We start from the raw sequence: 23,365 nt of genomic DNA on the forward strand, positions 1-23,365 counted from the left end.
TGCCATCGTCTTCCGTATCCAGCATGCAATTGACTTTTTCATAACTTACGACTAGTCTATGAAACGATCATATTTACTCCGTTGCTTTTTTAATGGAGGTCGATGGGCTTAACGATTTCCTCCGTCAAGTCATTTACTTCTGAGCCAATAGATAACGCCTTCGTCACAGTGTTCTGGGGGGAAAGTAACTATGCGTTTGTTCTGCAGATGCCCAAGTCCCTCTGAATCGTGCAGATTGGTGCTGAGCACGCAACAAAAGTTTCTAGCTTCCCCTCAGTTTCTGGTGCTTCGCAGGGGAGAGGAAAGGACCCTGGCGTTAAATTCCAGACGCGGCCAGGGGACCACCTCCTGTAACTTTCCTTCTCTGTTACCATTTGCAATGAAGAGAAAACAGAAGAGGTTTCTGCAGATGACTCTGTTGTTCATGGTGGCTTTAATTTTCCTGCCCAATGTCGGTCTCTGGTCTCTGTACAAGGAGAAGCACCTGGTGAAGTCTGCGGAGCCCGGGGAGCAGCAGGTAAGTACCGTGCGGAGGAGGATGCCCGGAGGATGGTCGGGCGTGCAGCTGCCCACACGGCGAGCAGGGGCAGGGGCAGCCTTGGGGTTCCTCCTGGGTCTTTGCAGAGCTGGTGTTACCAGCCTTAGAGACGGGTATGAGCAGGTAGCCGGCGACAGGGTGACATGCGAAATAAACTAGGGAAGAAGAGTGAGCGTTCCAGAGGAGGGAGTGAGCTGTCAGCATTCTTCTTCAGGCTGATTTTGGCTTGAGGTGGATGAAAGGATGTGCGAGTGGGTTTGGTGCAAGTTCAGCCTCGGGGGTTTGGGCTTCTCATGGAGTTTGGGGGGGGGTCTGTGTTAAAGCGAAATGGGTGAATTAAATCGTTAAACTTGAGAAATGGTTCTCAAAAAAACAAGTTACGGTTTACTGTATTTTTGGTTGTAATTTTTGCTTAGGGACTGCTTTTTGCCCTGTGGAGATGTGAAGTGTGTTTCTCCTTCCCTGTTGCCAAGGTGCTGTGTGGGGTCTTCAGGCAGTCACTAAGGAGGTGGTTCAGGCTCCCCGTCTGGTGGTAACAGCTTGCTGCTAAAAGCTTTCCACCATGTAGTGGGTTTTTTGGGTTTTTTTGTTTTTTCACTTAGCGAGCAGTCCATTAGTGCGTGCATTGCTTATAGCTTAACGTGGATCAAAATAACTTTCTTAGCAATAAGGCAAAATACCCTTTACAAAACGTTGATGAAATTCCATATTGTTGAGCTCCTTGTTTACTAATAAATAAAACAGCTTCTGTGATTCAACTTTTAATGGCAGAATGCAGCCTTCCTCATGATATTGATAGAACACTTTTCCAGCTAGTCCTGTGCACCGCTTTGGAATATTAATAATCTTAATTTCAAGGGTCATCGCCCATGACAAACATAGAAGGTGCTGAAGTGGTCCGTTTGTGGGCAACAGCGATAAATACTAATGACAATTAAATATTTGTTCTTTTGCTTAACAAAGTTTAATTTCTTTTCCCACAGTGAGTGGGTCCTTGAGAAACACTGGAAAGTAATCTGCTTTTTCATTATGACAAGTAATGATTACCAGTCTTTACACTTTAAAGATAACTAGTTGCTCATGGGTTTTTGATGGATTGGAATTTTGGGGAAAAATGCTGAGTTGTTTCCATTTCATTGTTTATCTCTATCAGCCTTTCTAATAAGGGTGGAACTTTGAAGTATATTCTGTTTTATCATTCCAGTAAAAAAGAAAAAAAGAAGAAGCTAGGTACTTTGGATGTGAAATTATTTGTTTCCTATATAGATCATTTACTTCTCCAACCCTTAAGAGAAAATAATGAGATTCTATTAACATTAGCAGTTCATTATTAACATTAACTACTATTATTAAAATTTCCATTCCAATATTGATAAAATGACAGAAACAAAATGATTTTTCCTTGAATTTCACCAATTAAATTAACAATAGCCATCTGAATTATTTGCTGGTATAGCTAACATAAAACACTAATTAATCTTATTCGTGAGCTAGTTACAACTTTCACACCAGCTCTTATTGATTTTGACCCTTCATGAGAAATCTGTTTGTGCAGTGGCGTAAAAAAAATAAAATATGGCAAGCCAACTCTCTGACTTGTTATTATCATCTCTGAAATGGTTTCCTTGTTTCCGGTTGTCTTGTGGTGCAAATGGTACTTAGTATCAGGTGATAAGTTAGTGGGTTGGAAAGGCACGGGGCGGCAAGAAAAGAAGCTATTTCTCAAAGTTTCGTACCTTGTACAGTAAGTGATTGAGACTGATGGGAATCTTGTGGCATCCCAGCTTCCCAGCCCTAGGGAGCAGCTTTTAATAACCAAAAGGCAGCACATGCCACAAAATGAATGTCAGCTGCATACTTCAGGTTGTTTTTAACCTAAGTAATGCTTTTAAAATGAATGTTTCTTATAAACACGAAATAACGTTGACAAGGCAGAAATGAATTATCACTTACTGTTGGACTTCATTGTAAAAGAGGAAAAGATAAGCTTTTATTGGTTTTATTCCATTATTAAGTCTTATTGGAAAGAAAATTAGGGCATGTTGGCATCATTATACAGGTATTGGATAAGTAAGAGTTAAGTCATACTTAATATACGTATATATAGATGCGCTTGATTAAGTAACAAGTGACTTGTGATAATGAATTAAGCATGCTTGATATTGTGATGTAATATTTTGCTAATGTATCCACATTTCAAAGTCAGCACGTCAGCTTGATACCTAAGTTTCCAGTTGAAGCACAGAACTTGACTATTGGATAATGTGTCATTTTAAATTTAGTAATTTATTTTAAAGGGATAGTTTCGTGGTTAATTGCTAAATGTTCTTCAAAAACTATCTTTTGCTGTATTTGTCACCAAATTGTAAAATGCTCAGGGTCAGAGTGACATGGTGATGGAAGCACTGACAGCGGTCAGCACTGAAGCGGTTCCAGACCAGTCACGTGCCCAGAGGACAGACGGTGGTTTGAGCAGTGATGTGTGACGGAGCACTTCTGCTTCTAAGCATGGTCACAGGAGTGGGGAACTTTCACAGTTTGAAATAGTTTAATTTGCAGTGGGTTGCAGGAAAATACTTTAATTTATAGCAACTCAAAATCATAGAAATGCTAATACTTTTAAACCCTCTTGATTTCTGTGTTATCAGAGCTCATCACTAATAATTTGTCTAACATTCAGTATCGACAGTAATACTCTCTTCTGAGGTAAATTAAAAGGAGGTAACAGAGAAAACATTGATAGGAGCTGTGCATTAGTTGTTGTGATGTTTAATATTTTGCATGTTTTTCTTAAGTCTTTTATACTATTACAAAATAATCATTTGTATTTATAGTGTTTTCACATTAAAATCAGCATTTGTAATAATTCCCATAACATTCAATATTTGTCCTGAAAAAATATGATACAGGAAAAATATGAAATAAAAATTCCTAAATTGTTCATCTAAAGGGCTTCTTTTAGACCCTCATGGAACCAAAGAGGAGTAAAAAAAAAAAAAAAAAACAAACAAAAACAAAGTTACAATAACAGAATAATTTAAAGGTTTATTTTATTGGATGGGCTCTGCAAAATTGGAATCAAGTTACTGAAGTAAATATTGAGCTTTTAATAATTTTAAGATTTTATGAACATTATATAGAAATAATGATTTTATAAAATATTTTATAGTTCCTGTTTAGATGATATTAAAATATCACTCACAATTGTCACATTGTTTTCAGTTGAATTATGTCTGTTCCTTTTTTTGTTGTTATTGGGATGCTGTAAATATCTCCTTTATGTCATTTAGAAGCATATACGTAAATTAAAAATGAGTCTGTTGACAATGAATATGATACTTAGCTGAAATGATTACTATATGGTTAGTATATAGTGCTTCTTAATTTCATTCTTCCTTTTAAATTTTGAGTTGCTGCTCTTCCCTGGATTCAGTTGCAGTTGAATTGAAGTTGTGTATTTAGGTCTTAATTAAGCTGTGCTTTAGGGCGATAATTACAGGAAAGCAGTATTTTAGAGCAAAGCTGCCACATCCAGCAATACTGTGTCTCTCTTTGAAATCACGTGTGCAAGTCCAGGTGAAGGAAAACTAGCCCTAAACACTTCGTTCTCGTAAGTCTATTAAAGAGATGAATTTTTTTAAAGCAGCTGTAGTTTAGCAACTAAATTGAGATGCAGCTCATGTAACGTATGTGCAGAAATAATTAAAAATATTCAGAATGTAAAGACAGTTTTGCAATTTTTGAAATAAAAGCAAGGCTCAGAATCCCAGAACTTTTAAATCACACACCTTCAGAACTGTTCTGCGTGATTTTCGAAGCTCATGTTTGGCCTGGATTATTTTTACCTGATGAGACAAACAGACAGCAACAGACACTCAAGTCACTTTAAAATTGTAGAACCTTCTTATTTCTTGGTGCTTCAGAATTTCTGTTTATAAAATAGGGCTAAGCAATCTTGCACCGTAACAAGGTGCATCAGGTCCTGAGCTCAAGTCCTGGCTGTGGGAAGTACTGGAGGTGGTATTTTGTTTTCAGTCATACACACACACACACACACACAGAAACTGTACTTGACAGATGTGGGGCGTAACCTGCATTATATACATGAAAACAATATCTGCTGAGATTCCTCAGCGTCTCTGTCCAGCTCTCCTGATGCCCACCAGCACCACACTTTGGGGGAGAATCATTTTTCTGGAAAGAACTTTTTTCCTGTGGCATTTTAAACTGGTCTCATGATGTGAAGAGGTCAGATCATTGGTACTGAGTTTATGTAAACCATGTGGTGCTTTCCTTTGTCACACTGACCATAAAGCTGAAAAATGTGTCTGTGTTTCTTCTCCAGCAAACATCTTAGATATGGGAAGAGCTAAAAACAGGGGAAAAAAAAGTAAGGTTTTTTGCTCCGTCTGCATTCAGGATGGTACATCAACACTAGGCGTGAACTGGTGCATTGGTTTGAGCCATACGGTTCTTAATTAGCTAAGCTGCAGATTTTAAATTAAGGTTCTAAAGGACCTTTTCTTGAATTTATGTAAAATCCATTCTGACTTGCTGCAGGATTGCTCCACACAGACCCCTGTGCCAAGTGTCTTCATTATTGTCTATGACCTAGTGGATCTCGACATGATTAGTTCCTCGCCTTGCCCCATGGGAGACCTTGTGGAACACAGTCTTCTGTTCACAATCTGGTAAAATAAATAAATAAGATATTTTTTTCTCCCTGTGTTCATTTCTGAGCAAGCTGTGCTGAATCAATTAGCCTCCTATACATTTTTTTTTTTTTTAAGAAACCAAATCAAGGGTGGAATAGGGAAAAGGGTGAGAAAGTTTGGGTGTTTTGAGTGTGTAGAGAAGATAATTGAGTTTTGCATGTTCAGGTTTTCTCAGGAGTAGCCATGACAACCGGCAGGGACATTTGCTACCTCTTCTGTCGTTGAAACACTTTATACAAATGAACGCCAGCCGAGGTGCATCAAGAATAACCCTAAACGAAGGGATAGGAGCTAAAATCAGGAAAGCTGGCCGCACTGTCAGCGGGCAGAGCATCAGATGAGGGGACGTCTTGTCCGGCTGCCTCTCTCGTCCTCATTGGCTTCGCTGGCTTAGGATGGAGGGGTGAGCGCTGGGCGCTCCAGATCCTTAGAACCATCAGATGTGACCACCTTTTTCCTCTCTCTCCTTCATAGTTGCATATGTCTTTGCGAAAGGAGTGTTAGGGAGCCAAAGGCGCAAATGTGCCAAGAGAGGGGAACTTCTGGAGACCATAACTAAGGTGAAGACAGACCGTCATAAACTAGATAATCGCTCTCCTGACGACCTCCGTCTGTCACACCTCGGAGCCGACTAATCCCTGCGTTCCCTCAGAACGTCCTTGCGATGCTTGAGCGGGCAGCAGTGACAGCAAAGTCCAAATAAGAAACGTGTGTACCGGTGAGAAGGTGTATTTAGACAGGCACAAATAATAGAGGTACACTCGCTTTATTTAAAGTTGAAAAGAAGGGACGGGGCATCCAGAGATGTCCAGACACCAGTGCCCTCTCCGCTCCTTACTAACGTGCTCACGTTTGTCCCTCCAAACTCCGACACGGTGGCTAGAAAGAGGGAGAACAAATACAGATACATTTAGGGTTTACGATAAATCACATCAGTGTTTTCGTCAACTGTTCTACTTCTGGTATAGTGGGGGGAGATGTGGGCTGGATCGGCAGTTTTCTGCAATTAAATGTGTTCATCGCACGTGTCCACTCAGCTGCACGTGCACACGCATGCACACATCCACACACACGGGCTCCCTTCTGAAGGGAAAATAAATGCACCCAACGGCTTCGTTTTCTACAATTTTCTTTTTTACTTTCATAACTTTTCCTCGCTTCTTCCATGGCTTTGGATCCACAAAAAGCTGTTTGTCAACCGAGCTTGAAGCGTCATTTAAATGCTATTAATTTAATTCTTGGAAAGTGTGGGGACAGAGGAAGAAAATGCGTCTGTCTGGGAACCACCTCTTTGACATGTATGCCCATCACAATGAAGAGAGAGTCACACAGATTCTGAAGAGGGTGGTTTATTGTGATCTAGCAACAGGATCAGTGAAGTCTTGTTTGCCAGAGACCGTGGAAGGGGCTGCCATCTCTCTGCCACAGGGACTGCGGTGTCTCAGTGAGGGCAGAGAAGGCTAATTTTGAATGTACTGAAGTCACTCAGATACTCACAGAATGAGACTTTAGTCCTTGAAGCTGAGACAGCCAGAGTCACAGAACTTTATAATCAATCGTTTTGAACTTTTAAAAAATCATAATAAAAAGACCAGGTGGTCAGGTCTCCCACCCAAGATTGAGTGAGTTGACTTTTTTTTCCCCTTAAACTTGGCATGTCTCCCCAGCAAGAGAATCCACTTGGACTCAGTTTGAGGAGAAATGCCAGTATTCCCGTAGCGCCTTGTGCTCCTTTAGTAATTCTGGTTCCAGCAGTTAGCACTTTGGGACATTCAGTGCATCATAGCTCGTCCTCAGGTCAGTTTTCTCCTAAGTCAGATGGAGGCGATGGTACGTCCCTGGTGGTGTGATTTATGGTGAGGATTCAATGCTTAGTATCTTGAACAGCATGTAACAGGAGGTAATGACTGTAGATTGTTGTTGTACATACTATAAGCATTTATAAGCAATCATTGTCTTTAGCAAGGTAATTAGTGTTTGCTTAATAAATATTTACAGATGGTTTCTCTTTGCAAGGCAATGTCAGGACAGCCGAACAGGGCAATGACTGTGGTCCAGGGCTTGCCACTGGTGTGTTGCATCTGGTAGGGAGGGCCAGGGAGGAAACAGATAAGCAGAGTATAGAAGATACAAGGGCTTTCCCCCCATGCTTTTTTGTCCAACATTTAAGGATACAGTGTTAGTTTTATTTTACATATAATTGTTTATTGCAAAAAATGATTTTTTTGTATGTTGCATTGAAAATTATTCTAAGTTTGAAGCTTTTGATAAAAGAGGGGGAAAAAAGAGAGGCAGTGATATTTCTTTGTGGTGACCACCCTCATTTGCTATAACAAATAAAGTTCATGTCTCACATAGATGCATCGTTTTTTCCTACATTTTTTACAAGCCAGAATCTGAGAACTACTCCTATTGTTTAAAACTTGGTCATGAGAGTCTTGGAATATTCTGAAGACAACAAGTTAAACAGCAAAGTGGAAAGGGTTGTTAAGTGCTTCAGTCACCACAAGGCTACCTTCTAGAATTATTGCATTGTACCCATTCTTAATCATCCCAATGGCCAACTGGAGATACAGTTGATGTTCGTGAAACAAAGGAGCAAGTGATGCACAGTAGCATTCTCTCTGTGTGTGATGGGCTTCTGGAAAAGCAAGGGAATGATCTGGACTCCCCGGAAAGGCCTTGATTCTTGCAGGGGGTGAATGCTGAGCTGGGTCCTGGTGTGAAAGTTGGCCGGATTGCGACTAGGCTGAGGGAAGGTCAGATTGTTTAAGTTCATATGCTGGTCTCCCCACTGGCCACAACATTTCGTCCATGGCAAGTCACTTGGCATCTTTGAACCACAGTCCCTCATACGTTGAGACAGACGTTACCCCTTAAAAGGGTGGCAAAGAGAGCACACTGGGTTCGTGTATTGGCTGGGACTTAGTAAATATTCAACGAAGGGAACATTCACAAGAGCATTGCTACCTTTTTAACAGTGTTTAGAACATTCTCTGAAGGTAGTAAATGAACTTAATATTGTGTAAATCTAATGAAAGTATATTACAACGTATAAAATATACCACGACCAATTTGCCTGTCCATTCTTGGAAAGATAGGTTTTTATTGGATACGTGCATAAGACTGTGTGGGCCCCGAAGCAAATAAAGGATAAAGAAGTAAACCTGTTTGCAACGAGCTTACAATCTATTGGTTAAGAAAAGGCTGTAATGTAGGGATGGATTAAATGACTTTATATGAAGGAGGTCTCTAATCGTTTAGCATTTAGAAGAGGTAGAGACACATTATCACTCAATATTTGTGCGTGGCCCTAAGTGTTTTCTGTGCCAACTAAACCTCCAACAATCCAGAGACAAATTCTTCTGTAGAACCTGATTCACAGGTCAAGGGAGGCACAGAGGCAGACTCTGAGTCCCTGTTTTCAGGACCCATGGAAAGAGAAAACGTTGTGCAGCATTAACAGCCACATGGTTTCAGCCACGTGAAGAGTTTGGAAAGGTGGCTGGTTAGGGGGTGACCCTCTGGATTGTAGTTACACAGAGTGTAGAGGAACCAACAAAATAGTAAAAGATGAAAGGGGAAGACTGACAGATGGGGGCTATCGGTGGGATCGGCGTTGACATACACGGCCGAATGCGGGGTTCTGGTGGGTAGGAGACTGGCGGCCAAAAGACGGCTGATGCAGGGAGAGAGGGAGGAACTGGTCCCTAAGGAGAGTGGAGATGCAGTGGCACGCAGAAGGAGAGATGCAGAAAAGCTTGTTTTGAGCTCAAAGGTAAATTTAGAGCCTGTGTTTTTAATAGTTTGGGAGCCTCTTGGCAGGGAGGTCTGAGATTTTTCCTATGCAGTTGTCTTACTAATTTGGAGAGGAAATTAAACATTTGTGAAATGTATCAAATGGGAAACTGTGTGTGTGTGTATGTGTGTGTGTATTCATATACACACATATATAATATCTAGATAAAGGACAGAAAGGTATTTAGATGTTTATTATGGTATTTTTTATATATATATACCTGCAGCCACCTGACCAATAAGACAACAATGTACCTGTCAAATAAATGACCAGGTACCCAGAGCAAAGGAAAAAGCAAGGCCCTAAGTGTAATAAATTGGATGGTGGGGTGGGGTGGAGGGTATTTATTACAAGGGCAAAGAGATGGTAGTGTTCATTTGCCAAGAATTTCAAGATAATAGATGGATGATAGACGTAATAAAATCATTATGATACAAACGATACGAGTGAAAATCATGAAAGGCAACGTACTAACAACCAAAGTTACAGTAACACTTGCTGAGTTCTTCCCAAGTGCTGGATACCATGATAAGCGATTCTTAAACAGTCACAACAAACATGATAGATTTACAATTACTGTCCCTGTATTATAAATGCAGAAAGAGGCTTTCAAAATTTTCAGGGTCGTATGGTGATTATTCTGACCGATGCAAAGTGTTGGACTAGGTGTAATTCCCCATCCTGGCAATGGCATTGGAGGTATCTTAGACCATAGCAACACAAGAAATTACACTAACTCAGCTATGAGAGGAAATATGCACAGTGGTTCAGGGCGTGGATAACAGAGCCAGGATGCCTTTTAGTCCCAGTTCTGTTACTTACTGCCTGTTTGACCTTGAATAAGTTATTTCTCTTCTCTGAGCCTTAGAGTTCCCATTTCTAAAATGGGTATAATAATAGTGCTTACTTGATTGAGTTGATGTGAAGGTTAAGAAGTTAATGGAAAACTGGATTGCACATGGCGAGCTACTTTAAAGGGTTAGATATTATTATGGGTTAGAATCTAGAGAATGGAGGTTGGATAAAAAAGAAAAGTACATTCCTGCACTGTTTCTTTTATGGACCCATCATGAGGATGCAACTGTTTTTGCATTTAAGAAATATTTGAAGCAGCTTTAATTTCTTTTTACTTTCACTTTTTTACTCTTATGGAAACAACGCAGCTCTTAGTTTATAAGTTTACAACTCGAGCCAAGGGCTCAGACAGCCCTAGATGTCAAGAAGAAACTAGATTTCAGCAGGGAACTTAGTTCTCCCAGTGTATCCAACCAGGAGCGGTGTTCCCTCCACGTGAGGTTGATTTCTCAGTGTGCGCTCTACCCTCAAGGGATAAAAAACATGTTATAAATTGTATCATTAAATCAGTCTAAGCTCCCAAAGAGGATTATCTAAAACGGTCTTCAGGGTTGAATATTTTATTCTGTTATTTTGCATAACTGGAATTTTAAGGTTATTATTCTGGTTGCATCCGACAGTGACAGAGAATGGGAAAAACCAAGAGTGAGGTGGTTAGTGACTGGGGCAGGATAGCAACTGGAGGAAGGAAGTGCTTCCTCATTGCCTCTGCGGGCGCTTCCGGGAAGGAGCTGTCTGGAAGCGCAGGAACAGAGTGCCGTGTAAAGCTGGGAGGTGAGGGAAGTCAGCCCCCTTCATTCCCCAGCTGAGTGAGTTGGGTCGTTTTCAAGACTGTCTAACAGAGGATGTCAGAGGAACAACTGTGCAATGGGACTGGGTTCCCCCTTCGCTTCTGTGGAAACTTTCACCTTTTCTTTCACAGGCTGAAGGAAATTGCATGTTCTGTGCGGTCCTTCAGCACGCCAAGGCAGAGACCTTGAGTTCTGTTGTGTGAAATGTGGAGGGAAAGATAAACACCACGGACGGCAAGGGGATATTATTCAAGAAGGGGTAGAAACTCAAGCCATTCTCTCGCCTCCCCCACTTCCCTCCTTTTTCTTGCTTCTCACCTCCCCTGTCCCCTTTGAAATTTTCTTTTTAAGAACAATTTCATGTAAGGATTGAGCTGATCAATAATTGGCCCCATGAGTGGATAAAAGACTTGGAACGCTTAAAAAAACAAACAAAACACAAAAAACCTGAGTCTTTCATATCATAGAAAAGAGGTTCTGTTGAGCCTGCATTTCCAGTTTTTGAAAATAATAATAATATAATATATATATTAGCTCAAGGATTCTCCTGTTGAGCTTTGTCATTACTGTTTTGTTTGTGACAGTGGGAGCTGCCACCTTCGTGGAAACAATGTAATCAGAAAGTAAATACCGCCTGGTTGTGTCACCCCAAGGGAAATGATCTTTTGTAACTTTAAAGCACAAACTGGCACAATTAAGCCAGAACCACCGGTGAAGACTGACTCTCTGTTTCCTGTTCAGCTCTCTCCGCTGTTTCCCAAAGCTGCCTTCCCACCTTCTCTTGTCCCTCAGACCCCCACGCCTCCAGCTCTCTTATCGTGCTCAGCAGACAGCCTGGCCGCATCCTCACTGACAGCACAGCACCTCTGTGCTGGGACACCCGAGACTCCGTGCCATGAAAATCAGAAAAAGGACCTGCACTCTTCCCCAGTTCTCTCCATGCTTCCTGTTACCACGCAGCAGTGTCCCCAGCTGTGGGATAAATGTGGAACTTCTATCCAGATTATGGATAGAACTTTTTTTTTTTTAGGAATTTCATGTATTGATTTTTTTTTTTTCTTCTCATTCATTTATTTTCAGCCTTTTCTGCTTTGATCCATCCTTCACATCAGTACTGTTCAGGTTTCTCCCACTCTTGATGGGCGCTGGGAGCCGGAGCAAAACAAATTTAGTAACCAAATGTGATGCCTTCAACTCCTGACTTTCTGCAGCTTCTGCACACCTCAGGCTGAACCCAGCTCTTCAGATCTCTGTTAACTGCTTTCACCATTGTCTCATCTCTTGGCAGTTAATTCCAAAAATACTTCTCATTAGCCGTATGAATTGAGAGAATTTAACTAAACATGCTCCCGTATTTGAAACAGTCATCTTCATCTGAGGACAAGAGCTGCTGGGGTGGGAAGCTTGAGGAGACAAGAGGATGGACTCAGCAAGGTTGGAAAATGAGAAAGAATATTAAACAGGAAGACCGATCCTTTGCGAGTATGTCAGTTTCGCCACGCAGACGCCTGTTTGAAATCTCCTGTCCCCACTGCCCATCCCAACCTGTGCCCACGCATGGACGCATTTACCAGCATCCTTTACAGACTCCTACTACCATCCTTTCCTTAAGATACTATATTCTTCAGGATCTCTGTGATTATTTCTTACTCACCCTGGAAGGAAGGGCATCTCACGCAGCCCCCTTGTAATTTCAGTTACCGTACTTAAGGCGGTAACCCCCACATCACCACCTCGAGTCCGGATTTCCCTCTGAGCATGTTGTCCGCGTGCCAATCTGAAATCTAGAAACAGGTGTCTTAAACTGTAAGTGTCTGCAGTGAAATCCCTCTCTCCTTCCTCTCCTGCCTCTGTCCTCTGGCGTCTCTTGCCTAAATGAAGTGAAGCTGCTGTCTTCCGTCCTGGTATTCATTATCATTGCTGTCTTCATTCTCTTTCCTCTCAGATTCAGTTGATCGAAGCACGAGCAGTTCTTTCTGAAATATCTCTCTTGAGTTCATCCACGTCTCTTTATCCCCTTGTCTCCACCCTAGTTGGGACCCGCGTACACACTTCTCTGCGTGTCGGTGGGAGACCTCCCACGTGGTGCTTCTGCCTCCAACCTGTCCTCTCATCGGTCTTCACGGCAGCCAGAACTGTTGGTCCAGAATGGTTAAAGAACCTTATAAGCTTCTTTTTCTTCAATAAAGACTTGTCTTCATCTTGCTGTCATTAAAGGCAGTTGTTCCTAAAACTTCAATCTCTTAAGCCCACCCGCAAAACAAAAATACGGAGCTCTTCGCTTCCCCTGAACTTGAATTCACCCAGTTGTACGTCAGCGTTGTACCCTCGGTGCTGACCAAAAGGAGTCCTCTTTCTGAGTCAGAATCACAGCCTAGATTTGGTCTTTTTCTTGTGTTACGTCCTTGTTCCTAATATAAAAGCGTTTTACCTGCTTTTTGGTCATGTTGGGTGGCATTGGGACAAGAGTTTAACTGGGTATTCTTGAGTTGCTTTTACAATAAACCAATTTTATAACCTTTAAATTTACCAGCTTCGTACACTTGTGTTCTTTTCAGTTGAGGCTTCTTAGATCTATGTATGGTTGATGGGACACACTGATTTGGAGTTTCAGATGTTCCAGAGCACTATTTGTTGTAACTACTATTTTCTAAACATAGTGCCTTTTATAGAAAGGGGCAAAAGAACATAAGGAAGTGACTTCTATACAAACAGTGTTGCTGTTTCAAGTGTTCATATTAAATAGATGCATTATATATGGAGCCTTGGCAGAAACACTAAAAGGAAACTAATTAATTGTGTAATTCATAATCCATACCAATCAGTGTTGAAACTCAGACAGTGCAAAAGTGGGAGTCAGAAGCCAGTGATGAACGATTTCACAGCTTCTGCACATCTGCGAGGTGAGTGCTCCGGTGAATTATATCTCCCGTAGCACGTTTTTTTAAGAATTGTGGGTGTGCCATCTTAACAGTGGTCTTCTGCATCTTGCAAAAGTATTCTCCACATTTTAAATGGTTTATATTAGAGAATTCTTTAACGCACACTTGTCAAATATATACATATATATGTAGAATACCAATGTTACCTTTTAATTTTTCTTTTAGATGAAAGAGAATGCTTCTATGTTAGGTTCTTAGATAAGTTGTGACATTGTTTTTCTTATGTAATACCTTTTTGTTTATATGGCTCAAATAGATTCTTGCTTTAAACTAAAAAAATAACTGCTTAACCAAACAGGCCACTGCCATGCATAAATCCATTCATCGACGCCTTTAGATTAAAGTTCAGATTCTTGAATACCCCTTTGCCGTCTTACACTCTTCTTGATGAGCTGAACTGCTCGCTGCCAAGGCTCTAACCCTTTGGACTTTTTCAGGTTTCTGAGAATATCATGTTTTTTACTCCTCCAGGAACTTGTATATCTTCTGTCTTCAGTTTTGCCTGGATCGTTTCTGCTTTTATTCAGGCTCTCTCTGGGAAAGTTTTTCTCACCCCCCATCCTTAAGCACCTTTCCTAAGTGTTTCCTAAGAAAAAAAAAATTATTTTTCTGTCTTTATAATGGAACATAGTTGGTATGTTAACTACCAGCCTAGTTAGTTTATTCATTATTAGTCAGTAAGTGTTTTAACTTAGCGGTCTGTCAGAGGGTGACCCGGGAAAGTTATGTCCATAGACTAGTCACTCAAACCTGCAGATGTTACTTCAGTTGGAAAAAGAGTCTTTGCAGATGTAATTTCACTTAAAGATCTGGAGATGTGGACATTATTCTGGATTATCCTGTGAGGCCCTAAACCCAATGACAAGTGTCCTTGTAAGAGACACACATGGGAGACGTGGTGGACAGAAAAGAAGGAACCACAGAAGACAGAGCTGCAGTGAAGACGGAGGTGGAGGTTGGAAGGACATGCACCAGCCCTGGTAACCAAGGGGGCCAGCAGCCCCTAGAAGCTGGATGAGGCAGGAAAGATTCCATATGAGCCCCCAGGCGTAGTGTGGATTTCTGGCCTCCAGAACCGTGATAGAATAAATTTCTGTTGTTTTAAGCCACTTGGTCTGTGGTAATTCGCATGGCGACCCCAGGAATCTAAGACACGTAGCAGCTGTCTATCGTTTCCCACTTTTTAAGTCCAGTGCCTAGCATTGCTTGAGCACAGAGGAGGCACTCAACAGGTGTTTGTTGAAAAAAAATGAAGAGTGATAGGCATGAATTATTTTCTTTGTGCTGAACTTATTTGAGCTGAGCTGTTTCTATACAAAAAAAAAAAAAAATACAGTATGCACAAACCAACAGGTATGTTTAAATTTCACGTTAGGTCTTATCGAGCAGCTGTGCGTCTGAGAAGGTAGACTGTGTCCTACTCAGGAATTCAGATTCCATGGACATGTTTGGTTCTTTTGGTCTCACCCTGACTGGTGACGAAGATGCTGTGATGTCAACACTTGACTGACCCCAATACTGAAAATCACAGTGAGAGTTCATCAAACATGTTAACATCTGTGCATCCTCTTATGTGTATGATGCCTGTAACTCTGATCAAAAGGCCATAGTCACCTTCAAACTAGCCAATGAGATCAGGAACAAAATACAATAACTGACTTTTCTTTCTCTAGTTATGTAAACAGCAGCCGTGTGACTCTTATTTTAATTAACTATGGCAATTTAGGAAAGGCTTGTTTTTAAAACTCTCCTAATGAATAAAAAAGCTTGCGGTGGAGCCCGTTGATACAACCTGCAAGGAAGCATAATGCGACACACGCGTTAAAATGAGTCGTTTTGGAAGTACAGACTGATACACTTTGGGGGCTGATTTTAACTTGAGTGCTTCAGACCTTAGGACGGCTGGCAGTCTGATTCTCTAGGGCGGGTCTTCACTCCAGCAGCTCCCCTCCCTTTGAAAAAGTCTGCCTTGATTTACCTGCGTTCATTTTAATTAGCAGTTGTGTATCAGGGATGTTGAAGCCAGGAGAGAAGGGGAGAACTTTCAAGGGTAAAACTTATGAAAGAGATTAGGGGGAAAAATTAGAACAGCTGGAGGAAACATGGCAAGCTTTATTTGGCAGAAGCATATTTGATGCAGTGTCTTGGGGGAAAATCTCTTACTGTTCTGATGATTAAATAGCACTGCGTTTGATGAAACGGTTGCACGATGTTTTTCATGATGCGGAATTAATTCAGGCACAGTGATCACCGCTCCTCCCGTTTGTACTGGTATTATGGTCAGCTTTGATTTTCAAGCTTTTTTGCTGACATTTCCAACTACAAGTCACCTAACTTTGACCTTCTTTCATTTCAGTGGCTTTTCTGTTCCCCTCAATAGTATATAAAAATGATTTTCAATATGGGAAGGTTTATCGACTGCACTCAGCTTTAAAAAGGCATGCAGAAACATCAGAAGGGGCTGCTTAACTCGGTCTTTTCCTTTAATGTCATCAGTTCAATGACGTTTATAAGTCAAAATGTTATTTAAAACGTTCTTCTAATTGCAGAAAAATAGTACATGCTATTCCACATTGACTTGTGTCATAATATTTAGATTCTGCGACAGAACTTTCCAGGTGCTGTCACCTAACAGAAGTGCACCTATGGATGTTGTGGTGATGGTGAGAAGATATGGGCGTTCATGTTTAAGCACCGTGTCTGACCTGAACACTAAAGTTCTTTTTTTTTTACTTACAAAGCTTCATATAATTTTACATGTTTTCTCTGAATATCTGCAATGGCATGTTTTCATGTATTTGAGACACATTCTGTCTTTGCTGGTGATCTTGTGGTTGTATATTTATTCTGGAAGATTCATCGGTATCTTTCTGATGTAGATACATGGAAATGCGAGCTCTCTGTGATAATTTTCCATGCAAAGGTTTTCATTTTCATTTTACTGATGCAGCATACAGATTCTGATGAAGCCTTATACAAAGAATACATTTTTAAAATATTTTAATCCAAGTACAGCTATTAAATATTTGCTTTGCCTATTTGTCCTTTTAAAAAAAAAAGAATTAACAGTTTTATGTGTGTGTCAGCATTTTCTCATTCATTATTTTTCGCAAACCCAACTTTAAAATGGGGAGGACATCCCCCTTTTCCTTTCTACTTACTTTATAAGTCAATTTATTTCATTTCTCCTTTTGCGTGTGTGTCTACTTTTTATTACACATGACTGGCTATAGACAGTGTTTTCCTTCCAGCGTATATGGCATTGAATATTTATGCATATGTATTATAGATGTGTTTCATACATGTCTTATGTATGTATTAATTTTGTCCATTGTCAGCATTGATAGACTTCTGAGTGCACTGCCAGAAAGTGTTGAATAATAATTTTATTTCTTGTTAGGAAATGCATTTTTTTCTCTGGTTTATTAGGTTTGAGTAAATATAAAAATTGACCTATGGCTATCGAAAACACCACTTAGAAAGTGTGCATAAGAATGATTTGTTTCTAGTTCATCATGGGCTCCGGGGTCAGAGCCATGGAGGTAAAGCATAAAAAGTAAGGAGATCTCCACACATAAGTGGTACCACGTGGCGTTTTTCTTTCCTTTTCTGACTCACTTCACTTAGAATGATGATCTCCAGGTCCATCCATGTTGCTGCAAGTGGCCTTATTTTATTCTTTGTTTATGGCTGAGTAGGGAACTATATTCAATATCTGGTAGTAACTTAACGGTGAAAAAAGAATATGAAAATGAATATATGTATGTTCATGTATGATTGAAGCATCCTGTACACCAGAAATTGATACAACATTGTAAACTGTACTTCAATAAATAAATATATAGAACAGAATAGAGTTAGAGGGAAAAAAATTCTATGCTACCTGAATACATGGCTAAAATTTAACTACTCTGAGTAATGATCACTTTCTCTTCTTATAGTGGTTTCTGCATTTCTCTTGCAATTTTTTTGCTACTGTCTAAACATAATACCATATTTTGAATGTTACATGAAGTGTGTTCATGTCCAGTGGTAATGAGACGTTTCATTTTCGTCTCTTCAACTCCTCTCTTTGCTGATGGTACAGTCCACGTTATAATAGAGCATCACATGTCTCTGTTGCTAAATTAGCCTCATGTGTAGACTTATAATAGCATGGACTTTGACCTATTCAGTAAACATCTGGTCTAGTCTGTTAAAATACACGTATTTACTTATAGGAATTATTGTAGAACAGCTGACACATTTTGTTTTATTTTTCCTGTCAAATGATCGTGCCCCTCTAACCCATGCTGATCCTCATCTTAGAGAAACAGAGCTTTAGCAAAATTATTATAGCCATTTGAAAATGCCAAGCAAATATGCACTGCGGTCTCGTTATCTTGACACTTTGCATGCACGTTTCTTGTGTGAATTGAGAAGCTGCTTGAATTGAAATAGCAAAAAAAAAAAAAAAATCCTTTAGTTATTAAATTAACTCTTTTTTTCAGCCGATTTCCTGGCCTTAGGCTAACACTTGGAAAGCAGTTAAAAGCAGATGCTATAGTGCAGAAATTAATGTGCAGTTTCAGGGAATCCTGTAATTTTGCATACAAGTGTTTTAGACCAAATATTGTTTTCCTGACCACCAAATGTGGTGGATTGCCATTTCAACATGAATGAGATAATCTGGTCTAACCTTTTTCCATCTGTCAGATGAGGAAACTAAGCAAGGTTGTCAGCCAGAATCACTCAGTGAGTTAACAGGCAAACCTGGGCTTAATTCCAGTCTTAATTTTTCCAAGGTTAATGTCATCTTCCTTGTAACAACACTGCTTTGCAAAGGTGTCCCCAGTACTTCTGTCCTTGGGGAATGTCACATTGGCACCAGAGATTGACTGGCTCAGTAGTTTGGGACACCAGCCCCAGCAAACTCTGTGAAATCCTTCCTTCAAGGGACACAAGCATAATGAGGTGATGGACGGTTTTCTCTTGCATTCCATACAGTACGTCGTGGTTGATCGATGTTGCGTTTTGCACACATGTACAATGGGCGATGGTTCGTGGCGTTTAGGAAGAGGGAGGGGATACTGATGCTGGGAAAGTGCCGATGTACCTTTTAAAGATCTTTTCTTAGAAGGTCACGAGAAGTGGTCTCCTCTGTTACGGGCATGGGCCAGGAGGTACAGGATGAGAGACCTAAGTCAAGCACATTTAAACAAAGGATCCAGGCTGGTGTGTACAGAGAACACCGGTGAACGGGGCAGGGGTGCTTCGTGGTCGTGGTTTGCTTTATCTTCCCACAGAGGATAGGTCCAACAGAAGGACCTTGCAGAGGGGACCCGTGGCCGCTAGCCACCATGTTGGTGTCATAGTTAACAAGCAGCATGAGTCACAGAACCGAAGGCAATGCCTAGGTTAACCCTTTAAAGAACATTCTGCATGCTTCTCTCAGCATCTTCACTCTGTGTTTAGATTTGGGGGGGAAAATAAGTTGGCAAACAGATTATTTAGAGATTACGAGTCAATCTGAAAGAATTTATGAGGTTGATGAACACATTTTCTGTTTGAGTTTCCTTGGTTTTCTACTTAGGGTACTGCAAGAATAGAATACAGTGTTGTACTTTAAAAAAATTTGCAAAATGATATAGCCAAATAGAAGACATCTTTCTGAGTTCAGCTAGATCACTTATCTGGTTACATGAGTGTGGGGCGGGGGTCTAACCTTGCATATGTACATGTGATGGAACTGGTTTACTCTTGAGTATTTAAGGTGTTAGAGGCTAGATTGTTTTGCAATTTTATTTAGGTCTTAGAGCTTAACTATAGTTTATACCTATAATGTGAGTTAGAGGTTACCAATTTGTAAAATGTATTAATTAGGTAGATTGGCTACTTAGTGCACAGTATGCAACATTTGGCATCTACAGTGGTGTAGGTCTTTATATTGTATTTTATTATTTATGGATATAGAATTACTTTTTACAGCTATTGGCAATCTCTAATAATTCACTGTGACATATTGAGAAAACAATCTTATTGAATGAATTAATAAGTAATCATTCAAATTAGCTTTCTACATTGTTACCAGTATATGTCTACAATGACTTACTAATGGTTAAGTAAATTTCATGACATATCTTGTTGTGTTAAAGACAACCTATCAACTTTATCATTATTCTTCTCAATTTAAAATAACAACTATCAATAGAACAATAAGCATATTGGTTTGTTTAAAGAAAGATGAAAGAAATTCCAGAAAGTTCTTGTGAAACAATGTTACGTCTGCTCATTTGAACACCTCTCTCTTGCCTGGATCTGTCCCCATTGTCCTAAGTTTGTATCCAGCATCCCTACACGTATACTTATATTTTTGCATTATATTCGGCTAGCTTAAGTATATGAATATGTAACAGTGTCCACTTCGTAGCCTTTCCCTTTATTTTTTGTTGTGCATCATCTGTTTGCAATATTGAGTCTTTTTTGTTTACATTTTATACATTCAGTTAATTGATTTTTGATTTCAAATACTTTGTTTTGTATCATCCACTAGACTTTTTCATTTTAACAAAGTCAATTCTTTCGATCTTCCTTTCTGGTTCTCACAGCCTACTGAGATTTTATATAATGCGGTTCAGAATACAAGGGCTTTGAAGAAGAGGGCCTGCGTTTAGGAATTCAGTACTTCCTAGCTTTGGGCAGTTCGTACTAACCTCCATCTTGTTTTGCATACCTATGAAAAGATGAATTCATTTTTGCATAAATTATGTCTTATTTCACTTCTATGCAAAAGTATCTTAACTGTCCCAATACCACTGACTGATTTACTGTCTGTGATTATCAGTGCTAACTCTACTATACATTATGTTTCTCTATATTAGTAGATGGTGTTTTTATTTTTTATTTTATTTATTTATTTTTTTGCCTACTTGTATATGCCTGACCAGTGTAATCTTAATTGGATAGTTTTTTTTTAAATAATTCTTGGTATTTAATAGAGCAAGTCCTTACACTTGAGTCTTTTAATTGAAAATTTTATTGAATATCCTTGGTCCTCTGCATATGTAAAAAATAAATTTAAAAATATAAACAGTTTGTCGAAGTACGCATAATGTCAGTTGAGGCCTGTTTCAAGTGCATGGATTTCCAAGATGAATTATGGGATGATTTATATTCAAGGTAATAAAACACGTATGCATTAACAAATATGCCTGTTTCACGTGGTATATCTCTTTATTTAGAATTTTAAAGTTTATTTGAATATAGATTTATAATATTCACCATAAAGATTTCACACAACTTGGTCTAACATGTGCTAAATTTGCCCTTCTTCAGCTGATGTTGTGTTACCATTGCAAATGTCATCTTATTATCAGTGATTATAATGATTAGTGCTTTATTAGTGCTTTTCATACAATGACTAGTGTTTTAAGAAATCTTTGTCTACCCAAGTCATTAAAAAATATCCTATGTTATCTTTAAAAGCTTTATTATTTACTTAGTATTTACATTCAGGTAAATATGAACTTTCTGGAATTGATTTTTGTGTGTGATGTGAGGCAGGAAGAGGTACCTTTTTATTATCAATACAAATATATATTCAATTGATCCAGAAACTTTTTGTTGGAAAGACCCTTTTTTCTCCAATATATTGGACAACACCTTGGTCATGAATCAGGTGACTAAATATATGTAGATCTGTTTTTATTTCAATGGTCTGTTGTTCATCCCAGGATCAGCATCACACTTAATTGCAGGAGCCGTGAGTGAGTTTTCATGTCTTATGTGTCTCTCATTTTGTTCTCCTATATCAGTGACTTAGTGTTCTTACTTGTTGCAGTATCATGTAAATGTAAGAGTCAAATTTCAATATGCAAAAAAAAGAGGGGGAAAGGGGATGAAAGAATGGTGGGGGTTTGGGTTAAATTGGAAGTATATATTAATTTTACAGTAGTTGGTTTTTAACATGTAAATGTGGCATTTCTCTACATTTGTTACTGTACGTCTTGTTTCATTCTTGCCAATAATATTTTGAATAAAGTTTAAGACTAAAGTTACTGTGTATATTTTATTATATGCATTCCTAGGTGTTTGAGGCTCTTGATGCTACTTTAAATGAATATATATGTAAGTAAATAAACAGATACATTAAAATTTACCTATGTATGTAAAGGCTAGAATCTCGCACAGTTCTACAATTCTGATAGTCACAGGATAGTAAGTATCCTGGTATCAGTTCTAATTTTAAGAACTAGAGTTTCAGTGTTACACAGGTCAGTGTGATTTCACTTGTAGACACCATTTGTCATAACTAGACATTGAATCCTTTCAGGTGTCTTCTCTGCATCTATTGAGATCATGTGATTATTTTCATCTTTCTGTTATTGTGATGAATTAGACTGATTAATTTTTGAATATTATACTAATCTTGCATTCCTGGAATTAACCTAATGTTGCTGGGCTTGATTTGCATTTACTTAGGATTTGGGAGAGAAAGTTCCTAGTAATTAGCCTATGATTTTCCTTATTTTTGAAGTGATGTTCTCAGGAAGTGGTATCAGAATTACTCTAGTTTCATGAAATAAATTGAGCAGTATTTGCACTCTTTCCACTCTATTTCTATGCTTGTAAAGGATTGATTTTTTTTTATTGAAGTCTAGTTTATATACAATATTGTATTGGTTTCAGGTATACAGCAAAGTGACTCAGCTTTATCTGTCTATCCATATATATATATTTAATATCATTTTCCCATTTATAAGGTATTACAAGGTATTGAATATAGTTCCCTGTGCTCTGCAGTAGGTCCTTGATGTTTATCTATTTTATGTATATAGTACCTGCTAATCTCATACTCCTAATTTACCCCCCACCTCCTTACTCTTTGGTAGCCATAAGTTTGTTTCCTATGCCTGTGAGTCTGTTTCTGTTCTGTATACAGATTGATTTGAATTATTTTTTAGATTACACATATGAGTGATATCATACAACATTTGTCTTTCTCTTTCTGGCTGACTTCACTTAGAATGACATTCTCTAGGTCCATACATATTGCTGCAAATGGCATTATTTCATTCTTTTTTATCGCTGAGTAGTATTCCACTATATAAATGTACCACAGCTTCTTTATCCAGTCATCTGTCGATGGACATTGGGTTGTTTCCATGTCTTGGCTGTTGTAAATAGTGCTGCTGTGAACATTGGGGTCCATGTGTCTTTTTAAATTAGAATTTTCATCTTTTCTGGGTACACGCCCAGGAGTGGGATTGCTGGGTCACATGGTAACTCTATCTTTAGTTTTAAAGGAATCTCCAATACTGTTTTCCACAGTGGCTGCACCAAACTACCTTCCCAACTGCAGTGCAGGAGGGTTCCCTTTTCTCCACAGCCTCTCCAGCATTTTTTAAATTTGTAGACTTTTTAATGATGGCCGTTCTGACAGGTGTGAGGTGATACCTCATTGCGATTTTGATTTGCATTTCTCTGGTAATTAGTTGTGTTGAGCCTATTTTCATGCGCCTGTTGGCCATCTGTATAGTCCGTATAAGACTGAATTTTTTCCTTGTATGTTTAGATATGGGTATATGGGCATAGAGTAGGTTATTTTGTTTGTTTGATTCTTAGTAAGGTTTTATATTATGTAATCAGTTTCTTTACATGGAACCACTCAAATTTTCTATTTCTTCTTGAGTTGCCTTTGATAAGTGATCTTTTGCATTATTTCATTACTTAATTTATATCTTCAA

General features: G+C 39.2%; 1 protein-coding gene across 2 annotated transcripts in view; it reads left to right on the forward strand.

Moving 5' to 3' along the window:
• Positions 1–235: 235 nt before the first annotated feature.
• Positions 236–23,365, forward strand: part of GALNTL6 (polypeptide N-acetylgalactosaminyltransferase like 6) — a 790,170-nt gene continuing 767,040 nt past the window's right edge. The window contains exons 1-2 of one of the 2 annotated variants that reach the window (XM_074355532.1): positions 236–480; positions 6,780–6,788. In XM_074355532.1, coding sequence (XP_074211633.1) covers positions 380–480; positions 6,780–6,788 — 110 coding nt within the window. In that variant the 5' untranslated portion in view covers positions 236–379. Of the gene's footprint in view, positions 518–6,779; positions 6,789–23,365 lie in introns of both variants that reach the window. The other variant, XM_074355533.1, reaches the window with a different exon arrangement.

This window comes from Camelus bactrianus, chromosome 31, assembly GCF_048773025.1.
Source record: "Camelus bactrianus isolate YW-2024 breed Bactrian camel chromosome 31, ASM4877302v1, whole genome shotgun sequence".
In the NCBI taxonomy this organism is placed as follows: domain Eukaryota; kingdom Metazoa; phylum Chordata; class Mammalia; order Artiodactyla; family Camelidae; genus Camelus; species Camelus bactrianus.